Source organism: Rhinoraja longicauda, chromosome 16, assembly GCF_053455715.1.
Source record: "Rhinoraja longicauda isolate Sanriku21f chromosome 16, sRhiLon1.1, whole genome shotgun sequence".
Classification (NCBI taxonomy): domain Eukaryota; kingdom Metazoa; phylum Chordata; class Chondrichthyes; order Rajiformes; family Arhynchobatidae; genus Rhinoraja; species Rhinoraja longicauda.
This window is the reverse complement of record NC_135968.1, coordinates 46,190,350-46,208,648: the sequence shown is the minus strand read 5'-3', so window position 1 is coordinate 46,208,648 and position 18,299 is coordinate 46,190,350. Positions and strand designations below refer to the sequence as shown.

The following is an 18,299-nucleotide window of genomic DNA, read 5'->3' as shown; positions in this document are numbered from 1 at the left end:
CCCTCCCCCACCCCTCCCTCTCCCTCCTTCCCCTTCCCTCCTCCACCCCCTTCCACTTCCCTCCTCCACTTCCATCCTCCCTCTTTCCCCCTCCTCGCTCCACCTCCCTCTTCCACTTCCCTCCTCCCACTATCCCTCTTCCCCTTCCCTCCTCCCACTCTCCCTCTTCCCCCTTCCCTCCTCCCTCTTCCCCCTTCCCTCTTCCCTCTTTCCCCCTCCTTCCCTCTTCCTCTTTTCACTCCTCTCCCCTCCCCCACTTCCCCCTCCCCTCCTCTCCCCCATTTCCCCCTCCTCTTCCCCTCCCTCTTTCCCCTCCTCTTTCTTCCCCCACTTCCCCCTCCCTCTTTCCCCTCCTCTTTCTTCCCCCACTTCCCCCTCCCTCTTTCCCCTCCTCTTTCTTCCCCCACGTCCCCCTCCCTCTTTCCCCTCCTCTCCCCCACTTCCCTCCACCTTCCTACATAGAAACATAGAAAACAGGTGCAGGAGGAGGCCATTTGGCCCTTCGAGCCAGCACCGCCATTCATTGTGATCATGGCTGATCATCCACAATCAGTAACCCGCCTTCTCAGCCTTCTCCCCATAACCCTTGATTCCACTAGCCCCTAGAGCTCTATCTAACTCCTCTGTCCTCATCCATCCATCCCTCTCACATCCCTCGTGCCCTTCCACCCACATTCATCCCTCCCTCCGGCTTTACTTCTCACTCACTGCTGCTCTGCTCCTCCCGCCCGCAGGTAATGGAGCGGTTGTGTTCACAGATAACGGTTGTGTTTGCTCGCGTCCGCACGTCCATCCGTCCCCAGTTCCTTTCCGGTTCCTGCGGAGCGCGGCGACAGTTCCGGGGCAGAGGGGAGGAGCGACGGACGGACGGGAGGGAGGGACAGCGGGACGCGGCTGTCGGAGGCTGGGAGGAGAGAAGCTGTCTGAGAGGAGAGGATCGGAGCGGCGCTGAGCCGAGCCGAGCCGAGCCGACCGGAGAGGAGAGGACCGGAGAGGAGAGGATCGGAGCGGCGCTGAGCCGAGCCGACCGGAGAGGAGCGGACCGGAGCGGAGCGGCCGCTTGATGTCGGGAATGATCTACCGCCAGAGTCACCATGAGAGCTGCCTGCGGGACCCCGCTGCCCACCGAGCGGCCCCGGCCCCCGCCCCATCCCCGGCCCCGCCGCGCCTCGCCGCCCGCTCCGAGCCCGCCCTGAGGGACCTCGTCAACGGCTGTTGCGAGGCGGGCGAGGCGGCGGCGACGGCGGCAGTGTCCAGGCCGCGGGACCCCGGCCTCCCGCTCCCTCCCGCCGGCTCGCTGCGGACGGGCGGCTCCTCCTCCTCCTCGCCGGCCTCGTCTCTCTCCTCGTCTCCGGGAGAGGCGAGCACCGGCCTGGGGATGGAGCCGGAGTCCGGAGCCTCCAGCCCGGCATCGCCAGGCGGGCCCGCAGAGACGGAGCCGGGCGACTCCGCTCCTTGCCCGCGGCTCCAGGACGGCGACGGCAGCAGCGGGCATGAGGACAGCCCCAGCCCCAGCACCAGCCCGGCTGACAGCCACAACAAGCCGCCACACTTCACCATGGACGGCAACCTCCACCCCGGCAACTCCCTGGAAGCGAGTCGGTCGCAGAGCGCACCCGAGCAGCTAGAGGACGGGCTGGAGCTGCAGCCCACTACTACAACTACTACTGCTACTACACTACCCAACGGCGAGACAGCCAAGCCCAAGAAACTGGCCATCGCCGACTACATCAGCAGGTAACCCAGCTCCCTGTCACCTCCACAGCCCCATTGCCCAGGGACACAGCCGCTGCGAGCATAGAAAAAACATAGGTGCAGGAGAAGGCCCTTTGAGCCAGCACCGCCATTCATTGTGATCATGGCTTATCATCCACAATCAGTAACCCGTGCCTGCCTTCGCCCCATATCTCTTGATTCCACTAGCCCCAAGAGCTCTATCTAACTCTCTTTTAAATTCATCCAGTGAATTGGCCTCCACTGCCTTCTGTGGCAGAGAATTCCACAAATTCACAACTTTCTGGGTGAAAAAGATTTTTCTCACCTCAGTTTTAAATAGCCTCCCCTTTATTCTTTGACTGCGGCCCCTGGTTCTGGATTCCCAAACATTGGGAACATTTTTCCAGCATCCAACTTGTCCACTGTAGCTAGCACTATTCACCTTCAGAAATGATAGGTAGACACAATATGTTGGAGTAACTCAGCGGGACAAGCAGCATCTCTGGAGAGAAGGAATGGGTGACTTTTCGGGTCGAGACCCTTCTTCAGAAATGATGGGTTGAGAGTGCTGAGATTCAAGCATTTTGTAGCTGAAGGCACTTCCGTCAGGAGCAGAATGCTTAAATTCTGATCAAGAGACCAGAAACAAAAACACGTGTACGGTTAAAGTTCATAAGTGGTAGTTCATAAGAATTAGGCCATTTAGTCCATCAGGTCTACTCTGCCATTCAATCGTGGCTGATCTATCTCTCCCCCCGCAACCCCATTCTCCTGCCTTCTCCTCATAACCCCTGACACCCGTACTGATCAAGAATCTATCTCTGCCTTAAAAATATCCATTGACTTGACCTCCACCGTGTCCTGTGACAATTAACTCCACAGATTCACCACCCTCTGACTAAATAAATTCCTCCTCATCTCCTTCCTAAAGGAACGTCCTTTAATTCTGAGGAATCTTCTGGTCATGTACAAGTTATTTCCTCAATCACCAGCCCCGTTGGGTTAGATAACAATGAGTTAAGAGTCATTGCCAACTCATAAGTTGAGTTAACAATGTCGCTATTAGAAATTTACCATGTCTTTCAAAAAAACAAAACGAGCAGTATTTGGAAATGGACATAATTGTGAAAATATCTTGTTTTAGATTATTTCAAATATCAAACTGCCTCTTTGCTTTTATCAATGAAACCATTCCTTGCTGGTTAAGGCGTGGCATAAACGCTTTTGAACATCTGGTGTGAATGGCGGTTCCATTACAAGACCACTCATTTCAAGTTTGCGTATTCCATTCTTTCAAGTTGCGGTTGGACATTTGGAGTCCCCTAATCCCAAATGTAGTTTGACTCTTCGGATGAAGGTTGTCTTTGTCCCACGTTTTTTTATCGACTCCTTTTTCCGAAAAACAAAACTTGTAGTTTAAGTGTAATGCATATCTTATAACAGCGTTTCCATTAATCCCGATGTTTTAAACATATTAGCGAATTCATAGAACAATGAATTGAATTGAATAAGTCTATTGGCCAAGTATGTACACATACAAGGAACGTGCCTTGGTGCTCTGCTCACAAGTAGCAACACGAACATACAGTAAACAATTAAGAATAAAGCATAAAACATTAAAACATTAAGAATAAAACATAGTAGTTTAAACATGTGAATTAAATAAACCAGAGCAAAAAAAGAGGCTACAGATGTGCAGTACAACTGTGTATAGTCTATTCAGTCAATTTTCTAAAATGTTTAAATGTTTTTACGACTTTTTATTTTAGAATAAAGTCTAGGAAGTAAGATGATGCACGACAGTATATATTCAGTATACTTCTAAAGGGGCGAAAGAAACTAAGGCTTTTGGGTGTGGCTTTGGAACAGGGAGATTAATAATGGCTCGTTGGGTTTCTTTAAATCGGGAGGGTTTGATAAAGATGAGGCGAAATTGTTTGTCAATGCCACAGACAAATCAGTAGTAGTTATGATCTGGAAACCAATGTCTGGATAGGCTCTGAAAGTAGATTCAGAAATTACTTTCAAAAGTGAATTTAAAGTGAAAAGTCGCTTTTGAGCAAAATTATAGGGAAGAGAAAGAGAAGTGTAGGGCCATTTCATAGCTTTCAGATCCAGCAAAGAACAAAACACAAAGTGCTGGAGTAACTCAGCATGTCATGTCTGAAATGTTACCTATCCATGCTCTCCAGAGATGCTGCCTGACCCCCTGAGTTACTCCAGCACTTTGTCTTTTTTGCTTATCCATTCCTCTCTGAACGGCTGAGTTACTCTAGTATTTAGTGTTTTGTTCAATTCCAGCATCTGTAGTTGCTGTATCTCCAGATGCATTACATTACCTGTTCTATCATATGATTCTGAAACATTTCCTTCATTTCAGTAAACAGCTGATTGCATTTCTAACAGACAATCTTTTGCAAAAAAAAAATCTTGCCAGCCGTTTTACACAATCAAATTCTGACATTTCTTGGATGGACTGTTGGAATGAAATGTTGTAAGACCATTTCATGGTAGGAAAACTGAGCCAACGGAATTTACCTAGTATCGCATATGGTATGAAGCAGGCAGTGAAGAAAGCCAATGGAATGTTGGCCTTCATAACAAGAGGAGTTGAGTATAGGAGCAAAGAGGTCCTTCTGCAGTTGTACAGGGCCCTAATGAGACCGCACCTGGAGTACTGTGTGCAGTTTTGGTCTCCAAATTTGAGGAAGGAAATTCTTGCAATTGAGGGCGTGCAGCGTAGGTTTACTAGGTTAATTCCCGGAAAGGCGGGACTATCATATGTTGAAAGACTGGAGCGACTAGGCTTGTATACACTGGAATTTAGAAGGATGGGAGGAGATCTTGTCGAAACGTATAAGGTTATTAAGGGGTTGGACACGTTAGAGGCAGGAAACATGTTCCCAATGTTGGGGGAGTCCAGAACAAGGGGCCACAGTTTAAGAATAAGGGGTAGGCCATTTAGAACTGAGATGAGGAAAAACATTTTCAGTCAGAGAGTTGTGAATCTGTGGAATTCTCTGCCTCAGAAGGCAGTGGAGGCCAATTCTCTGAATGCATTCAAGAGAGAGCTGGATAGAACTCTTAAGGATAGCGGAGTCAGGGGGTATGGGGAGAAGGCAGGAACGGGGTACTGATTGAGAATGATCAGCCATGATCACATTGAATGGTGGTGCTGGCTCGAAGGGCCGAATGGCCTCCTCCTGCACCTATTGTCTAAAATGGGTGTTGCCACCCAATATGGACCTATAGGACATTTAAAGCTAACTGGCAGTTCTGCAGTTGCTTGTCTGTGTCAGTGCTTTCCAGACTTCTAGGCCTAGAAGTTCACTGATTCTTGATTCCCCGACTCTGGACATTTACCTGCTCTATTCCTCTCATAATTTTGTACACCTCTATAAGACCACCTCTCATCCTCCCACACTCCAAGGAATAACGTCCTAGCCTGCTCAACCTCTGCGTATCGCTCAGGCCCTCGAGTCCTGGCAAAATCCTCGTAATCTCTGCACCCTTTCCAGCTTGACGACATATTTTCTATAACATGACACCCAGAGCTGAACACAATACTCTAAATGTGGCCTCACCAACGTCTTGTACAACTGTAACATGACCTCCCAACTCAGCCTCACAATGTGCCAGAAGCCTTTTGGACTACCCTATTTGCCTCTTTCAAGGAACTATGTATCTGCACTCATAGATCCCTCTGCTCCACAACACTCCCCAGAGCCCCACCATTCACTGTGTAGGGCCTGCCCATGTTAGACGTGCCAAAATGCAAACCTCACATTTGAGTATTAAATTCTATCAATCATTCCTCGGCCTACCTGATCAACCAATTAAGATCCTGCTACAATTTTTGACAACCATCTTCATTTTCTACAATACCACCTACTTTAGTGTCATCTGCAAACTTGCTGAACATGCATATTATTTATATAAATGACAAACAGCAATGGGGCCCAGCACCAAACCCTGAGATACACCATTAGCCACAGGCCACCAGTCCAAAAAGCAACCTTCCACCATCACCCTCTGCTTCCTTCCATGAAGCCAATTTTCTATCTATTCAGCTATCTTTCCTTGGATCCCATGCGATCTAACCTTCCAGAGCAGCCTACCATACGGAACCCTGTCAAATGCCTTGCCGAAGTGCATATATATGTCTACAGGTCTGCCGTAATCAACCTTTTTGGTCACATCTGATTTGTGAGAAATTTATCCAATTTGCATTTGGACAAGCAAGATGCAGGAAAAACGTTCCCAATGTTGGTGGAGTCCAGAATCAGGAGCTTCAGTCTAAGATTAAAGGGGAAGCCATTTAAAACTGTGAGAAGGAACTTTTTCATCCAGAGAGTTGTGAATTTGTGGAATTCTCTGCCACGGAAGGCAGTGGAGGCCAATTTACTGGTTGAATTTAAGAGAGTTAGATAGAGCTCTAGGGGCTAGTGGAATCAAGGGATATGGGGAGAAGTTGGGGACAGGTTACTGAATGTGGATGATCAGCCATGATCACAATGAATGGCGGTGCTGCTGGCTCAAAGGGCCAAATGGCCTCCTCCTGCACCTTTTTTTCTATATTTCGATGCATTTGTTTTTTCTTGACAAAATCACATTATGAGCACTGAATCCAATACACTAAAATTCTAGTGGATTTCTGCTTTAACTGGAGTCTTTGCATGTTGTGATGAGGTAAAGAGATGGAGTTGCACGCGGAAAAATGTTGTGCGTCATTGGTGGAGATGGAAGAGCAAACAAGAGAGTTGTAGATGGTGCAAATAAATATTTTGGCTATAATCCAATGTCTTGAGATCTGTATTTTCTGTACTTCTGTTTTTGTTTGCAGTACAATACTTAATTTATTTTCATTGATATTGGTTCATGCAAAGCCGGTGGTCCTTGTACAAGCCATTGTGTATTTTCTTTGTAATATTAGTAATCAAAATCAGTCTGTTTTGGAAATTTTGCATAGGCTTCAATGTTAATCCATTTTCAAAGTTATTCTCACTAAGGAGCTCACAAATCTGATCCTTTCCTCAGCAGGACACACTAGAGATATTTTTGGGGGGGAACACTATTTCATCCTGTACAGAAGCATACTTGGGTAAAGTATGTGGCCTTATTAACCGCATTATAACAAGTGATGAACATCTTGCATGTGGCATAACAAAGTTCTATTATTGTTGTTCAGTCTTTTTTGAAATGCTCCTATAAATAGAAGGGAACTCCTATTCTCTCACGGTTCAGTGGAGGACAATATTAACGCAGGGTGCGCAGTCGCTAAGACAAGATGTACTGGCCAACAGTAGGCACCAAATTTCTCATAGATGTGTGTTCTATTATCTCTATTGAATTACTGAGAAAATCATCATCTGCTAGATATTGATATTGGTTTATTATGATTATGTGTATCAGAATACATTGAAAAGCTTTGCAAGTTATCCAAATCATACTGTACATACGTAGAGGCAAATCATACACAATTACAACTGGTAGTGCAAAGCGGAAAATAGCAGCGTGAAAAATATAGTGATAGCATTATGGTGTTGGTTACAGAGCAAAATTCCAAGATCTGCAGTAAGGTAGTTTGGAAGATTGGGATTACACCCTATTTTATGAGAGGACCATTCAATAGTTTGATAACGACAGGGAAACAGTTGTTTCTGCATTCGGTTGCATGTGCTTTCAAGCTTTTACATCTTCAACCTGCCGGGAGAGGGAAGAAGAGGGAATGATCAGGTAAGAAAGGTCCTTGAAGATATTGGCGATTTTCTAAAGGAAGCACGATGTGTAGATAGTTATTACTTGGGCAGAGCTGTTGCCAAACCTAGCTGTTATGCATCCCAATAGAATGCTTTCTACAGTGCATCTGTAACAGTTAGTAAGAATTGTTGGAGACATTCATAGTGTTTTCCGAGAGAACCCATGATAGAAATTGATATATAACAATTGCGGCATCAACCTCCAAGCATGGAAGAGATACCCCATGCTGTCCCCACAAAATCCTCCTAATTCACTGGAAGGAAAAGTGAAGCAATGACATATCCTTTCCCAAGATGGTAATTTCATTTGATTAGCAATTGTTGAGGCCACATTATGCAAGTATCCAACACCAGCTGGAGTTATAGTGTACACCTCTTGTCACCGTGCTATAGGATGGATATCATTACACAAGAGGATCTTTACCAAGATGTGGCCTGGAATGGAACATTCTAGTCATGAAAAGAGACCAGAAAGGTTGGAGAGTTGTATTGAATTAAATTGAGTAAGTTTATTGGCCAAGTATGTACACATACAAGGAATGTGCCTTGGTGCTCCGCTCGCAAGTAACACCACAAACATACAGTAAACAATTAAGAATAAAGCATAAAACATTAAGAATAAAACATTATAGTTTAAACATGTGAATGAAATAAAATACCAGAGCAAAAGGAGGGAGGCTACAGACTTTTGGTTGTTGAGTAGAGCTACTACTCGCGGAAAAAAAGCTGTTTTTATGTCTGGCTGTGGCTGCTTTGACAGTCCGGAGTCGCCTTCCAGAGGGAAGTGCTTCAAAGAGTTTGTGGCCAGGGTGCAAGGGGTCTTCTTTGGAGTGGAGGAGATTGAAGAGAGTCCCCCCCCCCCCCCCCCCCCACATGAATACATAATTACTATAGGAACAGATAGGGTAGATAGTGAGAAGAAGTATAACATAGCAAAGAAGAGTGGGAAGCCAGAGGATTGAGAATCTTTTAAAGAGTAACAGAAGATAACTAAAAAAGTAACAGATCCCAACATGACTTCAAGTGGATCGGTGATGCTTCAAGTCGAGACCCTTCTTCAGGACTGATCCTTGGTAAACCAGCATCTAAAGATCCTTGTTTCTGCATCTTGAATAATTTTAGTTTGTGTTTATGAAGAGCAATGAGTTATGGACTTTGGACTTCATTTTATTGCAACAATATTCCTTTTTGCAGTTTGTTTCTTAATTTTCAGCATGTCATTTTAATTGATTATGAAGATGCAATGCAATTTTAGCTTGAGTATTCATTTACTTGGTGTGGCTTCAAATACAGTTTTCGTGGTAGCCCACTCTTCTTTCACAAACAAGACAAATTCAATAATTTATGTTGTTTATAGCACAGTACGTGTGACTTGCCCATAACTGTAATAATGATACAGAACTACTTTCTTTTCCTGAATTTCTCTCTGTCCCCGTGTCATTCTTACCTTTGAATATTTATTTAATTTTTGCAAAAGAAAATTGCAAAGGGTGTTTTGACTTCAGGCTCAGATGACATAAAACGTATTTTGTAACGTCTACTTAGTGCTACTTTGTGACTGAGGGAATAATCGCTAATGCTTTAGTTAAATTATGTTTTCTCTTTAAAGCTCACTCTTTTTCTGTAGAATCTCAAATTTGTTCCCCATTTATGAGTGCATGCATTGATGTTATGCAGTCTCTAACATTTTAATTTTTCATAATGTTTGGGTGTACAATAGTTCTATTATTTTTGTACAAATACATTTCTGAATGCTGTTCATTTTTTGTCCTTATTGCCTTGTGTTTCCATGGGCATTAGTACAATTTATTAACACTGGCTTTTCTGCTATGTTGATTTCCCCATACCTCATTTACATTTTTGAAATATAAGACATTACATTTATTCTTGTTAGACTTCATTGTATGCCCATTGCTCACAATTCTAGTCTTCTGTCTTTCTGCAATTCTTGTACTTGTTCCAGCAACTAATAGGATTTCAGCTTGTTGTCATTAGCGAGTATAATTACAAATACCTGGGTTAATACCTTAATATCTGGCGACATGGTGGCACAGCGGTGGAGTTGCAGTCTTACAGCGCTTGCAGCACCCGAGAGCCGGGTTCAATCCCGACTACGGGTGCTGTCTGTACAGAGACCACGTGGGTTTTCTCCAAGATATTCGGTTTCCTCCCACACTCCAAAGATGTACAGGTTTATAGGTTAATTGGCTTGGTATAAGTGTAAATTGACCCTAGTGTTTGTAGGATAGTGTTAATGTGCGGGGATTGCTGGTCGGTGTGGACTCGGTCGGCCGAAAGGCCTGTTTCCACGCTATATCTCTAAACTAAACTAACAAAGGGCAATCAATACGAACTTTGACATTTTGCTCCCTTTATCCATTTGAAAGATGATGCAGAACTGACCCTTGAGTATAACACCCACAGTTCTTTGACAGTCCAACAAATCATTCTTGTGGATTTAAATGTCAATTTTTTTCCCCAGACCTTTTAATACTCTAATTGAAATGGTTACTCTAGCTGGAGTATTGCCACCAACAATACTGGATTACATGCATATATCCACCTTGACCTATGACTCAAGGCAACTAGCTTACCTCTAATCTTCTAATATCATGCCTAATATTAGATACACAAAAATGCTGGAGTTACTCAGTGGGTTAGGGAGTATCTCTCGTGAAAAGGAATAGTTGATGTTCTAGGTCGAGACTCTTATTGACTCTTATTGACTTTAATATCGATTTGTTTTAAACAAAATAGAGGACTCTGAATCTTTTGCAAACAGTTAAAGCCGAATTTGAGGTTTCCAGTTTTCAGGTTGTTCCTGTTGTCCAACCCCTGGTAAGGATAGATGCCTTTGCCTTCTTTCACACATGGTAAAGAAATCAGCAGCAGCTGGAAATTGCCTCTCCCTGGTATGCAGCTTCTTGGTAGGGAGGCATCTTGTTGGACTTTTTGTTTGCAGCCAATGTTAATCCTTCATTTGATGCCTCCAAAGCAAATTCACAGACACCTCATATCATTGTTATGTGTGGAACTTCTGCTTTGCTGGAATTTACTGGTGCAATTGCCTAAATTATAACAGGCTCAAACTACTTTTGAGAATGCTGAGGATATGGGAAGTACTACAAAATAAAGGCTTTCTCTATTTTACTACGTCGACAATTGGACCCATCATTTTGGTAACTTTGGTAAATATAAAACAAATATTAAGAATATTTTTTAAAAATCTTGAATATACTTAGCCTTGTATAAATATACTGGAGCAGCCATTGCCCTCGGGGTCCAGGTTATCTCATGGTACCAAAACAGCAAGTGTGTATGTGAATCTGACCAGCCCAGTCACCTGGCACATCTAAACAAACTGTTTAGCCAAAGTAAAAGGCTTAATTTATGAATTAATCTATTGAATTTTAATTTTGTTTGTGATGGAAAAATAAATCTTTTGATCTACTTTAGTAATTTGATATTTTAATGGATTAATGTAATGAAATGTGTTTTTTTTGGCAACAGTTTTATTGAAGATTTTAGTATTAGAATTGTAGAACGGATGAATAATTTTCCTGTGTAGGGAGGAACTGCAGAACTTTAAACTGAAGACACACAAAAGGCTGGAGTAACTCAGCGGGTCAGGCAGCATCTCTGGGATAAAGAAACGGGTGACGTTTCAGGCAAGACCCTTCTTCAGACTGATTCATTAATCATTTTCATGAGCTGTATTTCATGATTATGCCATATTTGTGGTAAATAACCTGCACATTTATATGAATTGTTCATATTTCAGCAGTAACGGCACTGTGATTACTATTTTGAATTTTTACATGCAGTTTAAATTTAATTTTGCTTCATCGATAACATCTCATTTTAAAATGCTACAAGTGCTACAAATGCTAAAAGCAGCAAGAATATTTTGAAAGTGACAGCCACACTCAGCCCGTGCATTTTTGCTCTTGCGATCTGGCTTGCAGCTGTTGGCACTCCAGTTGTGATGGTCTCAGTTATCCAAGTTTGGTTTTCAGCACTCATGACAGAATGTTTGGTCACTTTGAGTTTTCTTCTCGCTCCAGAGCTGGTGATTTTCAGTGATGTCTATCTGTTGCTTTGTACACAAATTTGGATAGTTTTTATTGCTAGGAAACCGTTACTAGTTTGTGTGATTTCACACTTTAGTAAATGCTGTTGTTTCCATAAAACTAAGTTAAGTCTGAATTTTATTTTGATCTATATCTTAATGAATGCCTTCAGTACTGAATGTTCATTATATTGCAGACATTTTATGTATGAATAGATTTTTATGCACAATTGAAGCAATAATAAAATAATGAGCTGCATTTTTCCTGGAATTATTTTGGATTTTTTTCATGTGTATTTTCTCTTTGTAGTTTCATTGTTTTGTTCCCATGTAAACAAACATGTGATTTGGTATGGCAGGCAACTTGTCTCTTCAAGACAAGCAAAATTAATTGACAGCCTTCTTTTAAACTAGTTTTCTGGCTTCTGGGTATTATGACTGGTTGAAGTATGTTTTTCTAAGGTCTGGTTTTCATTTTCTTTGAACAAGAAAAAAAATTTTGGGCCTAGCCATCTGAAACAATTATGAATAAACCCACTGGTTTTAAAACCAGTCGCATGACCGTTGAATGTAAAACAGCAAGAAATAATTTCAGGTGTGTAAATTTATGTGAACAACTGTGTGTGCATGTTCGTAAATACGTGATGAAGTAATCAATCCATGTTAAATAAGCAATGGCTTGAGACCCAAAAGCTGTCTAGCACCAAGGACGGCTGGATCTCCCAGTTCTTAATCATTTTACTCTCCTTATCATTCCCGACCGAATAGGATGGAGAGTTAAAATGGTTAGCAACTGGGCGATCTATCCTTGGCCTCCTCCATGCCCCCTGAACTGCACACATTTCTTCAACCGTCTCCCACTTCTCCAGTCACCCTGCTCCTTTCCTTCCCACACTCCCTCCTTCCCACATCATCCCTGAGTCTTCCTGTCCCCTTCCACCTGCGTTCCGTCGTCTAGCTTTATATTTCATTCCTTCTCTCTTTACTTTTGTCCCTTTTTACCTCTAGCCTCTGTCACGTACTCCACCCATTTGCCAGATTTGTAAGTGTTTTACCTACCAGTTGACAAGCTTTGTCCTGCCCCCCACCTCTCTTCCAGCTTTCTCACCATACTCTGAAGAATGGCCCCGAACTGAAACATTCTCTAACTATTCCCTGACCTGCTGAGTGCCTGCAGCACTTAATTTAGTTTAGTTTAGAGATACAGCATGGAAACAGGCCTATCGGCCCACCGGGTCCGCGCCAACCAGCGATCCCCGCACATTAACACTATCCTGCACCCACTGGGGCTAATTTTTACATTTACCAAGCCAATTAACCTACATACCTGTATGTCTTTGGAGTGTGGGAGGAAACCGAATTGGAGAAAACCCACGCAGGTCACGGGGAGAACGTACAAACAGACAGTATTCGGGATCGAACCCCTGTCCCTGGCGCTTTATTCGCTGTACGGTAGCAACTCTACCACTGCGCCACCATGCCACCCTGTTTTGCACATGAAGAGCATCTGGCAGGCAAGACATCCTGCAGTTAGATTAAGAGTAATGGGATAGCTAGAGAAAGAATAGGTCCCCTTAAAGATCATCTTGGCAGTCTTTGTGTATAATCATAGAGATGGGGAGATATTAAATGATTATTTATCATCAGTGTTTACTGAAAAAAAATCCCAGAAGCTTAGAAATTGAGGCGTATATGAGTTGTGATGTTTTAGGCCATATACAAATTGCCAAAGAGGAGATATTGGTGGTTTGAAAGTGCATTAAGGTGGACAAATCCCCAGTGACAAAGTGCATTTTCTGACTTTGTATGACTTTGGCTTGTTGCTTTTCACTTAGTATGGCTGTATGGTAGCTCAAATTTCACTGCACCTTAATTGGTACATGTGACAAGAAACTGACCTTGAAACCTTGAAATTAAAATATATATATTGTGAAGGCCTTGCAGCAATATTTGCATCATCATGAGGCACTGGAGAAATTCCAGAAGACTGGAAGGTGGCTAATGGTGTACCATTATTTAAGAAGGGAAGCAAGGACACGCCAGGGAACTACAGACCAGTGAGCCTGAGGTCTGTGTTGGGAAGGTAAACAAACAAAATGCTGGAGTAACACATCGGGTCAGGCAGCATCACTGGGGAAAAGGTGGTGGGAAAGTTGTTAGAGGGGATTCTGAGGGATAAGATCTCCCATCATTTGGACCAGGATGGACTGATTGCAGATAGTCAGCTGAGCTTTGTGTGTGGGAAATCATACCTCCCGAGCCTGACAGCTTTTGTAAGAGGTCACCAAGCGGATTGAAGAAGGATGGGCAGTGGACATTGTCCAAGTGGAGTTTTGCAAGGCCTTTTACTGCCCCACATGGGAAGTTAGTCTTGAAGGTTAGGTTACATGGAATCCAAGGTGGACAAGCCAATTGGATTCAAAATTGGCTTGATGGAAGGAGTCAAAAGGTCACCAGGCTTGGAGGCCTGTGACCAGTGGTGTGCCACAGGGATCGGTGATGGGTCCACTGTTATCTACATTGTCATCTAAATTGTTGATGTAATTGACATTATCAGTAAATTTGCAGATGGCGCCAAAATTGAGGAAGGATGTAACTTTACAACGGGATCTAGATCAGCTAGAAAGGTAGGCCAAAGAATGACCCAATGGAATTTAACTCTGACAAGTATGAGGTGTTGCACTTTGATATGTCAATCGAGGGCAGGACTTGCACAGTAAATAGTAGAGTGAAATGGAACAAAGAGATCTGGGAGTGCTGATGCATGGTTCCCTAAAAATGGTGATTCGGATGGACGGGGTGATACAGTGGAATAGGCGTTTGTCACACTTGCCTTTAATGTGAAGGGTATTGAGTACAAAATTTGGGACATCATGATGCATCTGTGCAAGTCATTGTTGAGACCACACTTGGAGTTCTGGAGGGGGGAGAGGGGGAGTTCTGGGGAGGGGGGAGGAGAGGGTGCTGCAGGAGAGGTTTGGGCCCAACAGGTCCACTTGGTCTAGTCTTACAAAAATCTCAAGTTGTGTAGCGGCCTAAATTCTAGCATTTTAAATGACTGCAATTCAACAATGTTTTTTGTAGATGATGCACCATGCAGTTATTAGACAGAATGGATGTTTAAGGTAGGAATGGGGTGCCCATAACAAATGAGGAGGTGCATTAAAACTTTTGAGCCTGCTCCACTATCAAAACAAAATCACAGTTATGTCTTCTGTCACAATACAGCTTTCTTGGCCTTTCTCCACATCCTTTGATTCCTCGATATCCTGAAATCTATTGATCTGTTTTGAATGTTAATCAATTATTCACACAGTCCTCAGGGATGGAGATTTCCAATGCTTCTCCAGCACTTGAGGGAAGAAATTTCTAATTTCAGTCCTAGATGGTTTATCCCTGGTTCTAATCTTCTCAGCCATGGATAACATGCCTGCAGCTATCTTATGTACAATTTCATTGAAGTCTTTTTGATTCTCTTAACTCTAGAATATAGAGACTCAGCCTACTCAATCTATGATGGACTATCTCAGGAACTAATGGGATGATCTTTTTTTTTCTATAACAAGTGTGAAGACCAAAAATGCACAGAATACCCCTGATGTGGTCTTATCATTTTACTTAGCGAGGTGACTTTCATCCTGGCACTCTCATCCTGTTGCAAAAATGGGCCATCATATTATTTGCCTTTTGAATTAAGTGCAGAATTTGCAGCATTGTTGAGGATCTGGATTTTATGCACTGCTTGTTTCTGTTAGTTGTTCAGTTGTCCATCACCTTTCATGAGTAGTTTTGACAGACTTTAAAAGCTGTAAATTCATTAGTGAGGTTAATTAATGTTGCCTTTCATCTTCAGTTCACATGCAGACATCTGCTGCTTTGATGCTTTTGCCATGAGTTTTAGTAACATTTGATGGTGCTGCCAACGTACCCTTCTGTGTTAAACACAAAATGCTGGAGTAACTCAGCGGGTTATGCTGCCTGACCCGCTGAGTTACTCCAGCATTTTGTGTCTCCCTTTGATTTAAACCAGCATCTGCAGTTATTTTCCTACCCTTCTGTGTTTCGTTGAAACCAGGATAGCAGTGGAGCTTAGTGATAAGGGTAGGGGGAGGAGGGGATGGGATGAGTTTTTAGATTATAGTTGAACATGTTTTTATTGTTGTTCCTAGTCATGACCATCCAGATCTATCACATCTGGCATAATGGAGGGAGGGCGTGTGGAATGTCCAGGTGGCACTTTGTATTAATGAGAATTGATGTCACGTGCTAACTACCTGCTGTAGACTCTTTTTCTTAATCCTCTCTTTCTGGACTTGGCTAGCTCAGTTAGTGGTGGTACTCCCAAGCAGTCTATCGTGAGATAGAAATTCCACATTCGGGTGGTGGTGCTGGTGCTAGTGTGTAACCATGACCGTCTACCTTGAGCAAGCTCATTGATGACTGCCAGGGTCACTTCTGCCTATGACATCCCATTTTACCGCTGCATCTGTACGATGGTGCAGTGGTAGAGTTACTGCCTTGCAGCGCCAGAGACCAGGGTTCGATCCTGACTATGAGTGCTGTGTGTACTGAGTTTGTATGTTCTACCTGTGACCCGCACGGGTTTTTTCCAGGAGCTCCCACACTCCAAAGACGTTCAGGTTGTAGGTTAATTGGCATGGTAGAATTGGAAATTGTCCCTAGTGTGTAGGATAATCTGAATGTACGGGATTGCTGGTTGGCGTGGACTCTGTGGGCGGAAAGGCCAGTTTGTGTGCTGTATCTCTGGGGACAATAATGCTGGCGGGGTAAAGTGTACTTGAGAACTGGGGCTGAATTTGAGGCATTGGCTGTAAGATAGTTGAGCACAGCTATGTTTGTCTCAAGGAACGCAAGCAGAATTTAATACAGATCTCAAGGCATATAAGGTTTTACCAATTAGGTGACATTATAGAAAATTTGGGGCAGTTTGGAACTCAGCCCCTTTCTTTGCCTGTTTTACAATTCTGCATGGAAAAATGACATGAATAGTACATTGGATGTACCTACATCCTTAAATGTGTATACATTTGCAAGTTAAAATAGGTTAGTTTCTGTATTTTGCTAGCTTACATGTTATATTTTTAAACAGATATGTCAATAGAAATTTCTGAGTTTTATGTTCTCAATTTCATGATGCCTTTTGAGCGAGGATCAGATTCTTGTTGCAGGAAATGCCAACAGCACAATGCACTAATGTTGGCATTTCTTTACGTAGGCAATTCTATGTTAAGTATTGTGTGTGAATGGACAATATGTGGGCGGTGAAAGCTGATGTGAGCACGCTGCCTCCATTCATTGAATGGCGAGGAGAACTTATTAAGTATTTCTTTAATTGAATTTTGTTCGACAGAGTCATACAGCATGGAAACAGGCCCTTCGGCCCAACTTGCTCATTCCAACCAAAACGCTCCATCTACACTAGTCTCACCTGCCCTCAAATATCCCCCTAAACCTCTCCTATCCATGTACCTGTCCAAATGTCTTTTAAATGTTGAAACAAGAAACTGCAGATGCTGGTTTATAGAAGTGCTGGAGTAGCTCAATGGGTTAGGCAGCATCTCAGGAGAACATGAATGGGCAATGTTTCACGTCAGGACCCTTCTGATGTTATTGGGTGAGGGGATTGGTGAAGAAGGGGAAGAAAGCTGGAAGAGGGGAGGGTTAGGGCAAAGCCTTGCATGTAATAGGCCGGCACAGGTGAGAGGGTTATTTGATAGATCAAGTGGGTCAGGTAACATCAAAGATCCTTCCTCACCTGTGTTGGCCTATCACCTGTCAGGCTTTGCCCTGTCCCTCCCCTCTACTCAAGCTTCTCCCTCCCCCCCGCCCCCCCCCCCCCCCCCCCCGGCACAGTCAGTGTGAAGAGGTGTCCTGATCCAAAATATCACATGTGCATGTTCTCCTGAGATGTTGCCTAAACCACTGAGATACTCTGTGCCATCTTTTAACTGTTGTTACAGTCCCTGCCTCAACTACCTCCTTTGGCTGCTTCTTCCACATACCCACCACCCTCTGTGTGGAAATGTTGCCCCCGCAACTTATTAAATCTTCTCCCCCCCCCAACTCACCCTAAACTCATGTCCTCCGGTTCTTGATTCCCCAACACTGGGTAAAAGACTCTGCGTTCACCCTCATGATATGCCTTTATATAATCACTCCTCATCCCCCTGCGCTCCAAATCCTAGCCTACCAAACCGCTCCCTAATAGCTAAAGCGGTGAAGTCCTGGCAACATCCTCGTAAATCTTCTCTGCACTCTCTCCAGCTTAACAACGTCTCTGCTGTAGCACGATGACCAAAACTGAACACAATAATCCAAATGCGTCCTCACAAGTCTTGTACAACTGTATCATAACAGCCCAACTTCTCTGCTCTATACCCTGATTGATGAAAGCCAATGTACCGATATCCACCTTGACCACCCTATCTATCTGTGAAGTCACCCTCAAAGAACTATGTACCTGCACTCCCAGATCCCTTGTTCCAAAAACACTCCACAGGGCCCTGCCATTCACAGTAGCAGTGTCCTGCCCTAGTTTGACTTCCTCAAATGCAATATCTCGCACTTATCTGCATTAAACTCCATTAACTGTTACTCAACCCACAAACCAACTGATGAAGATCCTGCTGTAATTTTAATAACCATCTTAGCGATCTACAATACCATCCACTTTAGTGTCATCTACAAACAGATTTTGAAGGCCTTTAAACACCAAGGTGAGCCTTAGCCAACCA

The 18,299-nt window shown here is 43.6% G+C and overlaps 1 protein-coding gene across 2 annotated transcripts in view; it reads left to right on the top strand.

Annotated features, from left to right (window-relative positions):
* Window positions 1-861: 861 nt before the first annotated feature.
* The window catches only part of tbc1d12b (TBC1 domain family, member 12b), an 81,213-nt gene continuing 63,775 nt past the window's right edge, over window positions 862-18,299 (top strand). For both annotated transcript variants that reach the window (XM_078413735.1, XM_078413734.1), the window contains exon 1: window positions 862-1,737. In XM_078413735.1, coding sequence (XP_078269861.1) covers window positions 1,064-1,737 — 674 coding nt within the window. In that variant the 5' untranslated portion in view covers window positions 862-1,063. The remainder of the gene's footprint in view (window positions 1,738-18,299) is intronic.